Source organism: Homarus americanus, unplaced genomic scaffold, assembly GCF_018991925.1.
Source record: "Homarus americanus isolate GMGI-L3 unplaced genomic scaffold, GMGI_Hamer_2.0 scaffold24260, whole genome shotgun sequence".
Lineage (NCBI taxonomy): Eukaryota > Metazoa > Arthropoda > Malacostraca > Decapoda > Nephropidae > Homarus > Homarus americanus.
Window position 1 is genome coordinate 7,511,142 of NW_024721079.1, and position 17,373 is coordinate 7,528,514.

At 37.0% G+C, this 17,373-nt stretch overlaps 1 protein-coding gene across 1 annotated transcript in view; it reads right to left on the reverse strand.

Annotated features, from left to right (window-relative positions):
• LOC121861514 (solute carrier family 25 member 36-like) overlaps positions 1–10,060 on the reverse strand; it is a 45,051-nt gene extending 34,991 nt beyond the window's left edge. The window contains exons 1-2 of the mRNA XM_042359324.1: positions 9,940–10,060; positions 7,688–7,975 (exon numbers count right to left, since the gene is read on the reverse strand). Coding sequence (XP_042215258.1) covers positions 7,688–7,975; positions 9,940–9,983 — 332 coding nt within the window. The 5' untranslated portion in view covers positions 9,984–10,060. The remainder of the gene's footprint in view (positions 1–7,687; positions 7,976–9,939) is intronic.
• Positions 10,061–17,373: the final 7,313 nt, after the last annotated feature.

The window sequence follows — 17,373 nt, forward strand, 5'->3', positions numbered from 1 at the left end:
CAACTAACCAATTTTGGATATATTTTCTTCATACAATCTTGACTGTTTAATCATGTCAGTAAACCAGTCTCAAAATATATCTCAAGACAAAGTTGTTTTATTTTATATGTAAGTACTGGTCCTACTACACCTAAACTAAATGAAGCTTGGCATTAAAACAATAAAAGTACAGTACAAGTTGTCAATGAGTATCAACGTTATATACTGTACTGTATATCTATAAATATATCAGCTTTACCAATATCCAGTAAGGGATCATGAATGTAAAATAACATCTTCCATATCTCTACATAAACTGTAAACAATCCTATGATAACTGGCCTCCGGGACCAAAGATCAAATAACTTTTGTGGACAGCTGATACAAAGAGCCAATCTTTGTGGTCTACTGATAAAAAGAGCCAATACTACCACTTGGTACAAAAAACAGCTATAATGGTCTCCCTGTGAAGTACTAATTAAAAGTTATATCATGTTCACATTCTTCCCAGGTGATTGATAACCTATTTTGAAGGATCCTCATAATAGAATAGCCATCGGTGTTAGTTTCTTTATTCGATAATATAAATATCTATGTATAACAACTTAGAACTGACAATTACCAGAGAGTTCAGTGTGATATAAAAAACAAAGAGTTGGCAGGAATGAAGACTTTTTTTCAGCATGTTTTGGGTGGATACGGATCAATAATCAAAATATGTTTTCTGACCATTTGTTAATTATTTTCTTTTTGTTTATGAGTACAAATCGCCAGGACATACAGCAAAATTATATACCCTGTACTGTACAGTAATGTTGCTCTATTTACCTTAACAAAATTTTAATTACCTGTACAATAAACAATGGTTAATTTTAAAATTACATACGTATCACGAGTGTTCCTGACTAAGCTTGTGGGTTAAGGTGGTGGCACAATGGGCACTTTCCTCCAAACATCATTGGCCGTTTTGCTGGCCGTTGGCCTAAAAGCCCAGCAAGCAGGGTTGGTGCTCTTTTTTTTTAATAAAAAAAAATCATATATTTTTTTATTAAATCGATTGTTTTATTTATATATTTTTGTCATTAGTTTTCTAGTACAGTATACTGAATATATACTGAATACTGTTCATGTCATGTCTGTCCACTGTTCGTTCAGGCTAAGAACCACAGCCCAGATATATTCCTGTTCATGTCCTCTCTGTCCAATGGTGGTCCAGACTCCAGAATGAGTTGCCAGTGTTCCTAAAGATAGCATATTCCAAAGCTTAATATATTACACAGAAGTCATAATAAACTGATATTATTATGACATGACTTTACATCCCTGCACAAAGTTATACAAGAATTTTCTTTTATAAACATACAAATTTCTTTTTTGTTAATTTTTTTATGGAAAAAAATCTGCCAACCCTGCCAGCAAGCAGAAGGATTTCAACTGTTGCTAGAAATGGACAATGGTTTGACAGGGATCTTTGCTGGTCGGATTAGTGTTCTCATTAGCTTTACATAATTTCAAGTAAAAATTGAAATAAATCATGAAACAATAATAATTTAAAATATAACACAAACAGCGACATATTTCTATTTATTCATCACTTTAAAACTTCTTTATATATTAAATCATTATTGTATTAAGGGTATTCTTTGAACAGCCAGCCACCGCAACTTTTAAAAGAAACTTCACGACGCACCCATTGTCTTTACTTTAGCTTTTGCAGACACCTCACTTGCTTCAGCAATTGAAGAACTATAACACAATCCTGCAGGGCCTCAACTACCAGTACACCTAGACCCCGACTTACGACGGGGTTAGGGACCCAAATCCAGGTCGTAAGTCCGACATGGTCGTAAGTCCGACATAGATAAAAAAAAATAATAATAATAATTTTTTTTTTTTTTTAGTAAAAAATCTACAATGAAATACAGTACAGTAAAAGTAATGAATAATGATGAATGGATACAGTACAGTGAAAGTAATAAATAATAAGGAATGGATACAGTGTGACTGAGCACTTAACCTTTAATGTAGTCAGCTGAATGCACATGGGGCCCCCATAATTTTCTAATTATACATGGAAACTACATTAACTGGAAACGTTTCGGTATAGAAAATGCGTGTCATTTAAAAAAAAAAAATTTTTTTTTTATCTATATCTGAGGCGGTCGTAAGTCCCGACGGTCGTAAGTCCACGTAGTCGTAAGTCGGGGTCTAGGTGTATAGTAACGGGATCCATGGCGAACCTCGTCTATATGCAGTGTTGTTGTTTTCGTTGCATAGACGGGCCAAAAAAACATATTTGTTTTGCTGGCCAGATCGTATTTGCCAAACATGTTTGGAGGAATGTGCCCAGTGTGCCACTGCCTTTACTCTCAATATCTAAAACACAGGGGACCCCTAAGCATTAGTGGTTAGGACTAATCCAGTTCGATTAACCCTATTTAAACATTAATTACATAGACTGGAAATGAATCCAGAGCCATGCCTCTGTAAGTGTAGCTCTATACAGGCGGTCCCGAGTTACGACCGTCAAACTTACGATCATTCGCATTTATGAATGAGATCCCAATAGAGTACATACATCGCAAAAATTTTTAATTAAAATCACATTTTTTACATTACAGTACAGCAGTTTCATTACTCCATATTGTTTAACTTCACTTTATTTACAATATTTACATTATTTGTTATGTACAGATCCTCCCCGACTTACGACGGGGTTAGGGACCCAAATCCAGGTAGGAAATCGAAATTGTACAAGTTGAAAATGCTTAAATAATACATAGAAAATCTAAGATGGGCGTCTCTTTTTCTTCTCAGCGCCACAACTCTCAATTTTAAGCTTGCCAGCCATTTTAAAGTGAATTACAAACGAAAATTTTATCTGTGTACTGTACTGACGTTGGGACTCGAAAAGATGTAATTTGACAAAATTTTGGTACGACTGAGGCAGGTCGTAAGTGCGGGTGGTAGTAAGCCAAGTAGGTCGTAAGTCAGTATGGGATATTAGTGTTGGAATTAACACTGTTCAGACTTACTAACAAATCGACTTACAATCAGGGTCCAGAACTTTACACTGTTTTAAGTCAGGGACAGCCTGTATTATCTTTCCTGAGGCCAATACAAGAAGTAAATCTACCAGAATCATTCTCCAAAAGGGTCATGCCCATATATAAGATTTCGATCTTTACCTTGTCCAATTATTTTGTCAAACACCAAGTCAGAGAATGGATAAGGTGAAGACCAGCAAGTAGATAGGATCTTCCTGTCAGTTCACTTGAGGCGCTCAGCATTAGAAGGGGGTGAAGTGCCACCCCAGGCAAAATGCATTTTTTGATGGATATCACTATTTTCAACTTTCCTCTACATGTTGGCGTTGGATGTAACCCTCTAGCTAGAATAAAAATATGATATCCTTCAAAAATAAGCTGTGCGCTCAGTCAATGAAGGTGGCTACATCCCGTTCAGAGTGAGAGGAGCACGAGCCAATGACAGCGCGCCTCCCTCGGACCATACCCCCTGAGGCAGCCAATCACAGCTCCTTGGCCAATCTGCTGCCTCCTTGTAGTTTTGGTATGTTGTATAGCATAAGGAGGTTCAGTGTACTTTCTACTGCTATTTTTGATAACTTTTCGGCTTAACATTGAAGTTTTTCGTGTCCCACGGGTGTGAGAAGTGCTGTGCAGTATCTGCCTGATATTAGAGCAAGACTCGAGTGAGGCCAGACCTCGTGGTGTGGGTTCAGGAGCCCATTATTCCTGAGCGTGTGTTTAGTGAAGACAGTGCTCACGTGGACACCCCAGGAATGCTTGGCGATAGTGATTTAGTATATACTGGGTGACTGCTATGCATCACAAAACCTTTTGGCAGACTGTGTTCCGGTACAGAGTTACGTGACGTGCACTGACGGCAATAATGACGATGAAAGTGAGTCTAATGGTAACACAAACAGTGACACTAATGTATCACAACAAGAACATACAAACTGTGAGGAGGTAGAAGTGGACAGTGACCAGACATGCATTGACTTTGATAGTGATGAAAGTGAGCCTGACCCAGCGAATGCTAGTGAAAGTGAGCACATAACTAGGTCTTATTATGAACCTGAACTGTTACTGGCATCAATACTCAATGATTTAGTTGATGAGTAATCTGTGTGGCGATTTTTAGAGGGGGCAGAAAAAACTTTGATCAGTACGTGATTGAGTATGGTGAGGCCATTGAAGTTATACGCACTCCTCAGGATTTACATAACTTCAAGTTACTACGATCTTCAGGGATAATAAAACGAAGGAACTAAACAAAGTAAGATTGTAATACAGTACTATTATCATAATGCTGTTTTTACCAAAGATTATACAAACTTTCTCCGCTTTTGTATTCGTATGTTAATTACATTGGGGAGGGAAGAGGTTAATGGTGGAGGGGGGGATGAGTGTAGCGAGGTTTCCTTATTATTACACACTATTATACTTAATATTATAAATCTTTGGCTAATAATAGGGACGGAAATATAAATACTGATAAGCAAATGAGTTTTTTATTATTATTTCATTTTGGGGGGGTTTCAGGGGTTTATGGGGGAGTGGTGTGGGACAAGTGCTTTTCTGGTGATCATTAACTTGTTTTACAGTATTAGCCCACAATAATAAGAAAATTTAGCAGAAAAAACGCAATTATTGTTGGTTTGGAGATCAAACAACTGTACATGACGGGTAGTTATTCTCATTCAACTCACGATAAAATAATAAATATTCATAGTACTAACTCCAGTTTTCACAGTTTGCTAGGGGAGGGATTGAGCTGCACGATAAAATAAAATTAACCCTGTAGCTTAAAAACAACAAAGTTATGGTTGTTTGAACTTCGAAAAACTTTAAACGCCTTTTCTCTGCTTTTTAAATTTGGATCTTCACCCCCTTCTAATGCGGAGCGGAGCGCCTCACTTGATCTATCATCAATCTCGAAAGATCAGATTTTGCTGAAGACTAGTTAAACATTGGTCTTAAGTCAAGAAGACATATAGCAGATAAAATGAATCAAGGAAGAATTATTTTCTTGCTGAAAAAAGACAAAACCAATTGGTCTATACAGGTACGTATTTTTCTTCACTAAACCCATGATCAGGCCAACCAACCCATAAAGTTGGAGCTGTAAAACAGTCCTTCAACCCAAGCACATATCCTTCAATTAGAACGGCAAAAATGTGTCTAAAAGATATACTGTACAAAGTTCATGTCTTTCCAATTTCTGTGACATTTGGTGATTCTGTTCTATCTGTTAGTTGGGAATAGAATGTGACTCGATATGAAGTAAAGTATTTTATAATGTGCATATTAAGCTATGCCACACAGTGATCTTTTCATGATGCCAACTTAAACAACCAAGAGAGAGGTGCTAACTGCAATGGAAATTAAAGCAGTGGTGAAGGAAGACAATTCATGCAGCATCAGTGTTAAATGCAGCATCCAACAAAAAGATACACTGAACATAATGCCATGAATCAAGTTGATAGAAAACCTTTTATATAATACAGTTCATAACTGTATTTCTTCATCACAACAACATTTATTATCTTTCTCTAAACATACCCATAAGGAAAGAATGTACAGTACTGTATATAATTTAAATGGGACGAGTCTTATACATTTACTGCTTAATATAACAAAGCAACATATATTCGCTAGTTATTACAATATTGTATACTAATTTCCAATTAAAGGATTTGATTAGCGGTGTATATTTCACATCCCAGTTACAAGACAATATAATTCTCCATAAGGGTCAAACAACTGTAAGAACTTTATTCTATGAAGCCATTTTCAGCTCACAAAGACTACATACCTTTGAGTGAGTAAGGAGTATTCAACTACTGTACATGAAAAACTCACTCATGGTACGTACACTTCATTAGCTCAACATTAATAAAGTCAGGGACATAAGTGAATAACTGAACATAATTTCCTTAGGATTTGGTTGATGAGATAAAAGTTATAATGTATACCATATTTATTTCATATACAGTATTATACATCAGGCATAACAAGGCACTGAAGAGTGATGTGTTGCCTGCACATCTCAACATGATTATAATAAAGGAATAGCAGGCTGTATCCCCAACATCTCATGGACCTGGCTAGTTGGGTAAAAACATTTGATACTGTAACTACAATACAGTAGTTCCTAAATAAAAATTACTTCACAGTTCTCTACTTCATTCAGAAAAGCTGATAACAGGATATGAACCAATCCTTAGGCTGCTGAAGTGTCACTTATACTAAATACCGTATATATAAACAATAGTCTTTGAACAGTACCATACTGTACCGGTACCTTATTCACAGATACTGTATTATGAGTGACATTAATGTGGAGCTTTTTCTTTGCTTTCATTAACAACTGGTGATTACTCATTCATATCCACAGTTCTACCTTATTTATCAACTATTTCCCAGTACCAGCATGCTGAAATAAAACAGAAAACCAAACTTTATAAACAACAAACCCATTCATCTCATTTCACATCATCCAGGCAAGTATGTGAGCTGCAGTGCATCCATTATACCTCTCTCATTCACTCTCTTGACCTCAGGTTACCTGAGTAATGCCATAGTTTTTCAACCTTGTAATAATTAATCTACAGACTAACTATGGTAAATGTTTACAAAACTGTTATCATTAGAAGTTGTTTGTTGATTTTCTTTATTTTTGCTGTACTTATTGTTTTGACGATTTTAAGTATATTAAAAGAAATGACAACTTTCTATTATATTTTTCTTTATTTTTTAGAATTTCTTTCCATTATTCTATCCTAGATCTTAAATGCTTGTTAGTGGGCAGGGCATGAAAGATGAGGGAAATTAAGGGGTAAAAACACGGCAAACACTGATGTTATTGCATTAAAATTACATCTCTAGGTGTATTTCAAATGCCACAATCATTTTCTTACCTTAAGTCACCTAATTCCCTACCGCCGCCATTCCTTCCTCTCCAATTGTATAAATTGTTCCATTATTCCTGATCCTTTTAATAAAATAATTACGCATCTTTATTAAGTTTAGAATTATGTATACACCACTTTATTCTTCTTTTGTTTATTTATTAAAAGCATTTTCTATTCTCTTTACATCATCTACAGTCTGTACATCACATGACGATTACGTGTTAGAGCATCTTGCTAACATCATGTTTGACCTGCATTGTTGTGATTATTCTTAATGCGAATTATCAGGCCTAGTTCTTGATGATTCTCGTTTGTTAGCTCTTATTTGTGACCATGGTTTAATTAACTCAATACAGTATTAAGGTAAGTTGTTAACGATTTTCTATTAGCATTATATTAAACACAGAAATGGAAATGACAATGCATAGAACCTAATAGATCCTGACCTAACAAACCCTGGGTTGTTAGGTCAGGTTCTACACATTGTCATTTCCATTTCTGTGTTTAATACCATGCCAATAGTGTGTACAAAAAAATTTAAACCAAATCGCACATTTCCTTTGGGTGATAACAGTTTCGTAAACCTTAACCCTAAAAATTCATCAGCAAAACTTTTCACTCCCTACCTCTCTATGGATTTCTAAAGAAAATTGATTTTCTTGTTTGACAGAGACTCCTGATGGAAAGATCTGTCAGCTTGTGCCCCTGTTAGTGTTAGAAGGGCTCTAAAACTAATGAACACCAAGCAATAACAACGGAAAAACTTACTTGAGGCAATGCAAAATTGATACAGTGTGACGCTGTCCTTGAGGGTTTGGAAGTTGCTGTGAGAGATGCACAACTTGAGTGCCAGACCTCAGAGCACTTGTGCAAAGTCTCCGAGCACTACCTCCACGATGCTTGAGATGGGGCATAGTGGGGCATGTGGTGGAGCCACCTTGTCTTGCTGCAGGTGGGGGCAGAGAGCCACTCATATACCCATATGTAGAGGACTGTAGTCGTGTCTTGACTACCTCCAGAGGGCATGTGACCACTGCACCCATTGTTCCACCACACCTATCACCAAAAACGTGTGATAAACTGCATTAGTGGTATAATTGTAGCAACGAATAACTGAACACGGATGTGGATTTGAAGTTAAGCTACTAGAGGGAAATGTAAACATAACATTCACATAATAAACTGTAGATCAATTTATAGTACTACATTCATATCAATTACCCTTTTTTCATGTTTACTTCTGGACACTTGATGCACATTACTGTTAGTTAGTATTGTTATGGTAAAATGTGCAATCAGGTACAGGTAAATTCATCAATTTAGGTCATTTCAATTAAAAATTTCTAAATAAATTGGATATATGTACAAATTGATTTTGCACCAAACATATCCTTCACTTACAGAGTTAAAAATTTTTTAGCTTCTCTCACTACTCTTCTTGCCAAAGATGAATAAGGGGTGTCGCCACTTTATTCCTTGTTATTTTGTGAAAGGACGTTTTACTGTTACACTCATCTTAATGCACAAAATGAAAATCAAGTGGAGGAGAAAGGAAAATACTAGTATGAACCAATGAGACTACTGTAATATTTCTAGTATTGCATCTTGACAAAGGCAGTGAGGGTCAACCATAAATGAAAGCAGACGACAAGAATCAACAAAGCCTAATTAACGAATCTTAGGTTACACTGGTTAGTTCATGTTGTCTGCTGTCATTTTGGGTGTAGGTCAGCGCCTCCCCAAAGAAGCATTCTTTACAAGACCGTAATATTGTAAGGCAAGGTACACTATGACTTACAATAACAAATAAATTGCAAAAAAAAAGGGGGGAGCAACAATTAGAATCATATATGTAATTTAATGTAAGTTAAACTCTATTTACAACACAGTGGTTATATAAACAATGCTAAGAGTGGTACCTACACCTATTTAAAAATGATAATCAGGATTGGTTGATTTATTTTCATGTATCATTGATGATTTTAGCCTAAAGCCACAACTACTCAGCTTTAGTAACAAGACTGCCACACTTTCTATACAAAATTTCACCACATTTTCATGAATTTAAAAAAGTTTTTCCTTGCTCTGTTTCAGTGTTTGTAAATTAATTCACTACCGTAGTTTAAACCAATGTGCGATATTTGTGATCATGTGAAAAAATATTAAAATCATTAAATATGGTACCTATACTACTGTATTACCTAATTAGTTTCAATGGTTCAAACCTTTCTCATCCACAGGTTTTCATTCAACACTAAAACAAACATTGCTACTACGATCCCATCATAACTTAACATACATTACAGTGGCGACCCACTCCTTGTTTTATATCATATACGTACTGTATATTCAAACCCTCTAAAGCAAGTGATTACAGACATACTACAACTACACTTTTGAAAATGTGTTACAATTATGTACATTAAGAAACATAAATCACCTTATATGTTTGTATATATATTTGTATCATATCTTGTACGGTGTTAATTTTGGAGTATGTATAACACACATGAAGTAACATGTTCCTATCCACAGGTTTCATTGGTACAGTTGGCACCACATAAGATTTTAGTTGCGTCACAAATATGATCCTAATATTTAAATTCTAAATTTGTCGTGATATTTTACTGAATCAGCTAAATTCCAGACGTCGATTTTCGTATGTAGCATTACACAACACCCAGGCCCCACACACACTTGCTGGGAGACACTACCGGCCGGGTAACACTCACAGCTTGGCTTCTAGACCTGTTTTTCACCTGCACGTTCATATAGGTTGCTATTCGATAATTATACCATCTCGACAGTAATTGAGTATCTAACTGAGGTAAATACAACAAGTCTTAGGGTTCAAAAGCTTATGAATGTCAGTAGTATTCATTTAAACGTTTTACGCCGTAAACATGCTGGTCAGAGAAAAAAAAAAGTAACCAAGGCCGTCTGTGTCCCCCAAGAGAAATTCTTATGTAGGTCCACTATTAACAAATTTTATGTACATGGATGCAGAAAAAATAACTCACCCGCCGGCAAATAGATGGATTAATGTATCCTTATTAAGACTCATTTTGAGATAAAATTATTCGTAATACGCAGCGAACACCTCTTCTGTGCACTGGTTCAGACATTACTGATCGTCTGCTACCAAGCGATGTTTTGAGTTGGTTTCCATCACGTGATCACTTGGCGCTTATTGGCCAGCAGCAGCAGCCAGAAGGTTGTGATTGGTCGCCGTGCTGGGTTCGGTCCAAGTGTACATGTGATATTGTTTACATCTTCCTTGCAACCTCGACGTAACAAACTTGAACTTAATCTTGATGAAGAAAATGAATGTAGATGATAGTAAGTCTGAAAATCGAAATACTTATGAATAACACGCAGAAGTTGTCGGAAGGCCAGGAGCTCATATTAATACAAGTCCACCTGATAGATGCCAAGAACCGCTATATGTCTACACAAGAGCTATTTACCCCATGACCCGTTGTGTTGTGGCCTGTGGGAGAACTCGATTCTCGGGGAGTGTTTAGAAGGTGCTAGTGGTCCAGAAGGTGCAGTACGATCTCTACTGGGCTCGATGCTAAATGTTGGTTGGTCTGACGAGAATAAATGAAAGACTAGGGTTAAAAGCTATTCTTGGTATATACAGTAAATAAAACAATATTGTATGTATTTCGGGAGCAGTGACAAGTTCTGCTGCACTTGGTACACGTTACTGCAAGTTACGTAACGCTTAACCCACCATGATTATATTATCGGGTTAGCTAGCATCTGCTACTATAAACAGCAGAGGTCCTCCTTGCCGGCAGGATATTCATCTTTTCCTTGTACATACTGTAAGTATGGTACAAAACGATAATCCAAATATATTTTTTTTGTCATATGAACAATCCCCCAATGGTGCCAAGTGAAGAATCTCCCCCCACCCTTTATTTCAGTGATGCATTGTTTTCCTTTACTTTTTGTTACTGAAGTTTTTTATTTAATATATTAGTTAAATCAGGATGAGAAAATGCATCATATGCAGAATAGTTTATTAAACTTGTCATCACATAGGGTACTGAAGAGAAATATGAGTACATACTGTAGATTCTCTTAAGCATTATTATTATAAAATCGGTCGCGCCACATAAATTCCTGCAGGTATGAATAAAGAACCTAACCTAACCTACTGGTGAGGTCTTGGCCACCTGTTGTGTCCCCAGTGATCATGCTGCCTGACTAGCGCAAGATATAGTTGCAATAAGACCTCTGCATTCTTGTTACTTACACTTTTAGATATAAAACTCAATACTCTGTTTGCCTTATTTCGAACATTAACGCACTGTTTTCTAGGCCGTAGGTCCGGGCTTACAAGTACCCCTAGGACTAGGTCTCTTTCACAAGTCGACTTCTCTAGGTTGATGTTGTTAAGGCTGTATACATTATAAGTATTTGTTCTTCCAATATTAAGTACGCTGCGCTTGCTGGTGTTGAATTTCATTTGCTGCGCTTGCTGGTGTTGAATTTCATTTGCCATTTTTCAGACCACCCCTGCAGTTTATTTAGATTATGATCTTTTTTTTTTTACGAAAATCTTAATTGTGGTGTACATATAAACATACACGTAGAAAAATATTATATAAATTGTAGAAGAATAGCATAATTATGAACCTAACAAAACCTAAACTAATTTAGTGAAGTGAGTTTGTTTATGGTAATGAATGAAACCCCCCCCAAAAAAATTATCCATATAATAATAATCCCTGCGTTACGGTTTATTACCAAGAAGCTGAAAATATACCCTAATATACAAGTAACATAAGTGCAAATAAGTCCTAGATGGGGAAAAGCTCAAACTACACACACATAGTGACACAGTAGGATTACTGGGAGTTTCATATGTTAATTTATAAATATCCTCCCATCGCTCTCACATCTGGGGTGGCTCTTCTTCTGTCCAACTATTAGATAGGGTAGAATCAAAGGCATTTCGTCTTTTTAACTCTCCTCCTTTAGTCGACAATCTCTCTTCCCTTTCTCTTTGCCGCAATGTTGCTTCACTCTCTCTCTTTTGTAGGTACTTTAACAGGCAATGTTCGGTGGATTTGGCATCCTGTGTACCGCCGGCAAGGCCATGGGCTCGTAACACACGTCTTGCCCGCGGTGCCCACCATTTCTCTGTGGATGTCGGTCACAGGAGAATAACCGGTTATAGTACCTCCTTCTTTCCTCACACAGCCAAACTGTGGAATGTTCTGCCTTCTGTGTTTTCATACTTATACAATCTGTCTCGCTTTAAAAAGCTGGTTTTCCGGCATCTTCGTGGTGTAGATTAACTTAGTATAACCTTTTTCTTTTCTAGTTTCAATTTTTGTTTTTTTTTTACCCCCCCCCCAGGCCCTTTGTGGATCGTTTGACCTGTGCCCGGGTGGGCTAATTCCCGTAAAAAAAAAAAATCATTTCACCGAACCCGAAACTCCAGGATAAGTTAACATATTTGTCACAAATCTGTGAAAATTTTGCTTCCATCATCATATCGCGTCTCAGATTGCTTGATGAGTTTTTTAATGGCGCCGGATTTTAGTTTGGCAATATATAGCCTGTCGGTTATACTGTATGTTTTACATTCTGTAATAGAAAGGATGCTGTAGGGGCTCTAGCACTCAGGATGGAAGGAAACTCTAATGTGGTTTTCTTATATAATATAAGTTATATGATAGACAGTCTGGTGCTGGAGGTGCCGTGTGGTGAGGAGCTGCTCAGTAGAGATGAGTAGCGTGTTGAAGGAGGTAGATGTGCAGGAGCTTCGTTAGAGAAGATGTTGCCTGTTGCTGGCCTCCTGGTTGAATGAATGCTGACAGCGTGGAGCTTGCTGGAGGAGGTGTTGCTTGTTTTTGAGAAAGCTGGTTGGTTCAGTGGACAATATATCAGAATGCCAATGTCGGTTTAACCGGTCTCTAGTTTCGCTGCTAGGTTGTATCTGGTTGGTTGCTTAGCAGGTGGTGGCTGTGGCTAATAGGCAGTTGTAAGACGATGCTTTGTGCATATTGCATCATTTTAAATGCTCAATAATACAAGATCCCCTTCACTATCTTATATATAATTCGCTGTGACGTATATGCAAAGGGCATTCTGGTTTTAAAAAAACGTCAGAGGTATCTTAAATTACATATACTATTTTTTTTTACCTGGTTAACAAAATAGTGCATCATATGGGTCACCGTTTGAACAATAAGACTGGCAAACCAATACTTGCACTATATACGTACCAGTATACCAAAATATTATATTAAAAGGATATTATATATTAATTATAGTTAGACTTCGGGTTATAAGTAAAAAAGAAACATTATTAAGCACAGTATATAAGTAAGCGTGTCACCTAGTGGCCTTGATATTTTACATGTATGTACTGTACGTACACTCACTACAAAAATTATCAGCAAATATTTTTGATAGACAATATAACGCAATGAACGAAGAATTTTGACAACCCGACAGAGACAACAGTCGTCAGTGTTCATTTGAAATTTATCGGACCACCTTGCAAATACTTTCTGTAACAAGTGTACATTACTCGACTGACTGGCGAGACTAAAAAAACTTGCAGCCAAAGGGCTCCATGCTTAAATTTTCAAAATACTTAAATAAAACCAACCATTTAGTATATCAAACCAAAATCCGTCAAGGAATAGTTTGAATCATGCTTTTTGGTATACTTGTCAATGCTCAATAACTATTCGTTCATGTAAATTCATCTTCCGATTATAATATATAAACCACAACTAGAACAAAATATCAACTAATACACATCATAGACGACAATAAGAGTGGTATTAAAAACACTCGTGGGATGTTAGTGAATATGAATATACCAACATCGAATCACTTTTAAGATTCCCTTCTACACCTTATTTAACCAAAAGATTGGTCACCCTAACGCTATTTGAGGGGGGGGGGGGTGAGGTTAAGTTAAGTTAGGTTAGGCTAGGTTAATTTTTAGGTGAGAATCTTCAGGCGATTCAATACATATATAGGCTACATATGGTTGACCTAAACATTTTCAACGACAGCAGACTTTCAATTACAAGATTAACTGAAAATACAGTACTTTAAAAAAGGAATTGATTCATGAAAAATTATCCTAGGAGATTTTATAGATAAAGATCAGGATACAAACAAAAAAATGATGAGGTCATGAAAGATCATGAACTTAGACAACTACTGAAGTGATGAATTATTTATCTTGCTTTCTGCATATTGGGCCCTTTTGGGGTAAGTGAGGAAGTCTTTGCCATTTAATTCACCAGTGGTAAGACTTGTTTTGTAATCCTTATATCCACTGACTCATAAACCCGCAGGAGGTAGTAGAAAATATTAACTGACAGTCTGAGAAATGATCCCAGTTCTCCACGAGTAGTCTTTATTGCCTTGTTTGTACTAGGTTATGTGTCTTCTCTAAATGTAAAGCGGTGGAACCTCTTACACAAAAATTAGTTTATGTAACATAATATAACATAAATATTAAACCCTTTTGTTTCTTAAATTCAGCGTAAAATGTATATGGCGTTATTTAAAAATATAACTGGATCATAATTTTTACTGATGTGAAGTTAAGTTTCAAAAAGTGATCTTCCTTGTTACCTACTGTTTCATAAATATTATATTAATATTTTCTCAGGTCGGGTTAGGTCTATAATCACCGGGCCGTAATTGCATGCAAGCTCTGTTCACCGTCCTCCACATCCTGGTATTCGCCACGCACTACGCAGTTGACGAGCATTTCCGTTAGGCATGAGATGCGTGTGACCTTCCTCCTCGACATATTGAGTGTTTTACGATTTTTACTTATTTTTTAAGAAATGGAGAATTCATAAAATTTAGTTAATATTGGGAAGGAGTGCACGAAACACTATTAGAATGTATCCACAGCAAAACCATCAACAACAAGGTACTATAATAATAATAATAATAATAATAATAATAATAATAATAATAATAATAATAATAATAATAATAATACCCTACAGTCCTTACATTTTTTACGTTTTTTTTATCGACTTCCTGATACTGACGTTCAACCGCAAATTTAACTTGACAGGCTCAGTGCATGATGTCTGTCTCAATCTGTTAAATATCACAGTTACTGTTTTAATATAAAGAGAAGGCATGCAGACGATTATAAGTTATTTTTGTTTGTAATGGTATTTGTATCTTAATGTAGCTATATTCACATTGTTTTATTCGACTGCTAAAAACTTAGTTCATATTTGCATCTCATTGTTTTAAAGATATTATTTGCCCTCATGTGAGCACTTGTCTCATCGACAACTGGATAAGACACCGTTACTTCAACAAATCTAGGAAAAAAGTCACAGAATAAACTAACCTAACTTAACCAAATCTAAACCTATCCTAGCCTAATGGTAGACCCTGCTGCCAATATGGCATCACGAAAATTGTGGCCAAATCCCCTGATCTGACTTTCTGCCTCATTTACACTCAATGGACAAGTTGTCGGTTCTTGGTAAACACAAGAAATACACTCTGCCACGTTCGTAGAGTGATACGGTATATATAATTTGTTATAAAAGTTTAAAGTCTTGCTATAATAGTCGAGATAATTTATTTCTCTAGAAACAGGGCCGCCATTTGCAATGACGTCACCATCTTCCCTGCAGACGACGCTCTCCAACAAACTCACCGCTGCAGTCGGTGGTAGTGGAAAGGATGACCTCTTCAGACCCCAAATGCCACTTTCAGATACTGTAAGTTTTAAGGGTGTTTTTTATGGTCTAAGTCATGGACATTTCGTAAGTGAAGAAATGTGCCGTGAAGAGCTGCTTCAAACATAGGTTGGATGGATATATGAGCGATAGGGGTTGGGTGTAAATGGGACTGCCCAGTATGGCTCCAAAGGTCCGCTGCAGTTTCCTCCATTCTTATTTTCTTATGGACATAAAAAACTCCCATGTTCACACCAGCTCAACTGTCATGTATTCTTACCTGGTAGGCTTTCTCTCCCTTTTTAGTGCATTTACGGAGTATATCAGTACTAGGTGGAAATACGAGTCAATTTAGAAGTAATGCCATTGTCTGGACTTCGTTTTGAGAATGCCTGATGCTAGGTAAACGTAACAACATAGTGCTGATATTGTTTTGATGATTCACTAATGAACCACTGGGCTTGTAAACGCCTTCCGGGCGTTTAAAGGGTAATCAGACTCTTCACGTTAAACTCGAACCTTATAATTCGGTCAAACCTGTTGAATACAATTAATTTTCGTATTTCAAATAAATCATACATAGGCAATCACACATAAATGTTTAATCCAATATATATTTACATAACAATCATAACTATGTAATTAGTTTAATATTAACACTTAAGGCCCGTCCACACGATCGAGCAGTGTCCTGCGGGCACGCGCTAAATGCCCGTTATCGGGCAAAATTGGCGGGCAAACCAGCGGAGTGCCCGTGCCCGTTGTTGAGCGAAATCATGGTAGGCCTGCCTGGTGGTTTGCTGCCAGATATGGAGCGACGACTCTGAGTACTGCAAATGTGATAAGTATATGTTCTCAGCTCGGTCCAGATGTCCAGTGTATAACCAAATAAGCTTATGCAATGTACATTATTGGCGTGACAATAAACGGGAGATTGTTTATGTATTATGTAATGAGGACATTCATGTGTGTTCTTCGTTCCTGCCGCTCTCCTCACTCTAGTCCCATAGTTTCCTGTCTATGCATATCATAATTCTAACATTATTCAGAGAATTTTATGTACTACAAATCTCACCTGCAAGTAATCTTCCTTGAGTATTTCATACATGGCTTGACAAGTTGCAGGTATTATGAGAGACAAACTTTGCTTTGATATCCTCGTTCTATACTGAAGTGACGTGTAGGTGCACCCTGTTAAAAGATATATGAGTGTTGCCTCTAGACGAGCCTCTGCAGATATACTCTCCCTCATATTGGTATCCTGTTTTTTTTATATATTAGGTTCCACTTTCGCTAGAAGTTTGTAAAAGGTGTTGGGGTCCATTCTCATGTAATTGGTGAAGTCTTGCTCATGTCCATCTTGCAGTTCACGTAAAATCGTGTCATGACTTCCCAATACTTTTCTTCGACCTAACCACTCTTTGCATCATTCCCTTTTCTGCATTTGTTGGGCACAGCTCAATTCATTATAGCGTAAAATCGTGTCACTTCCCAATACTTTTCTTCGACCTAACCACTCTTTATTCCCTTTTCTGCATTTGGTTCTTTTTGCACATAGCAGCAATTATTATAGCACACAACGCTATGCTCTTCGCTTTAATTGTCCGGCGATTATTCCTGCGACACACGATGGTGATCGTACCGCACCCGCCACTGCCGACCACCTACTGTACTAGCTACCGGCGCCCGACTATGACTGCCGCCAACCACCCCCTTGTGTACAACAACACACAGGCTTGGCCCGGTAAACCG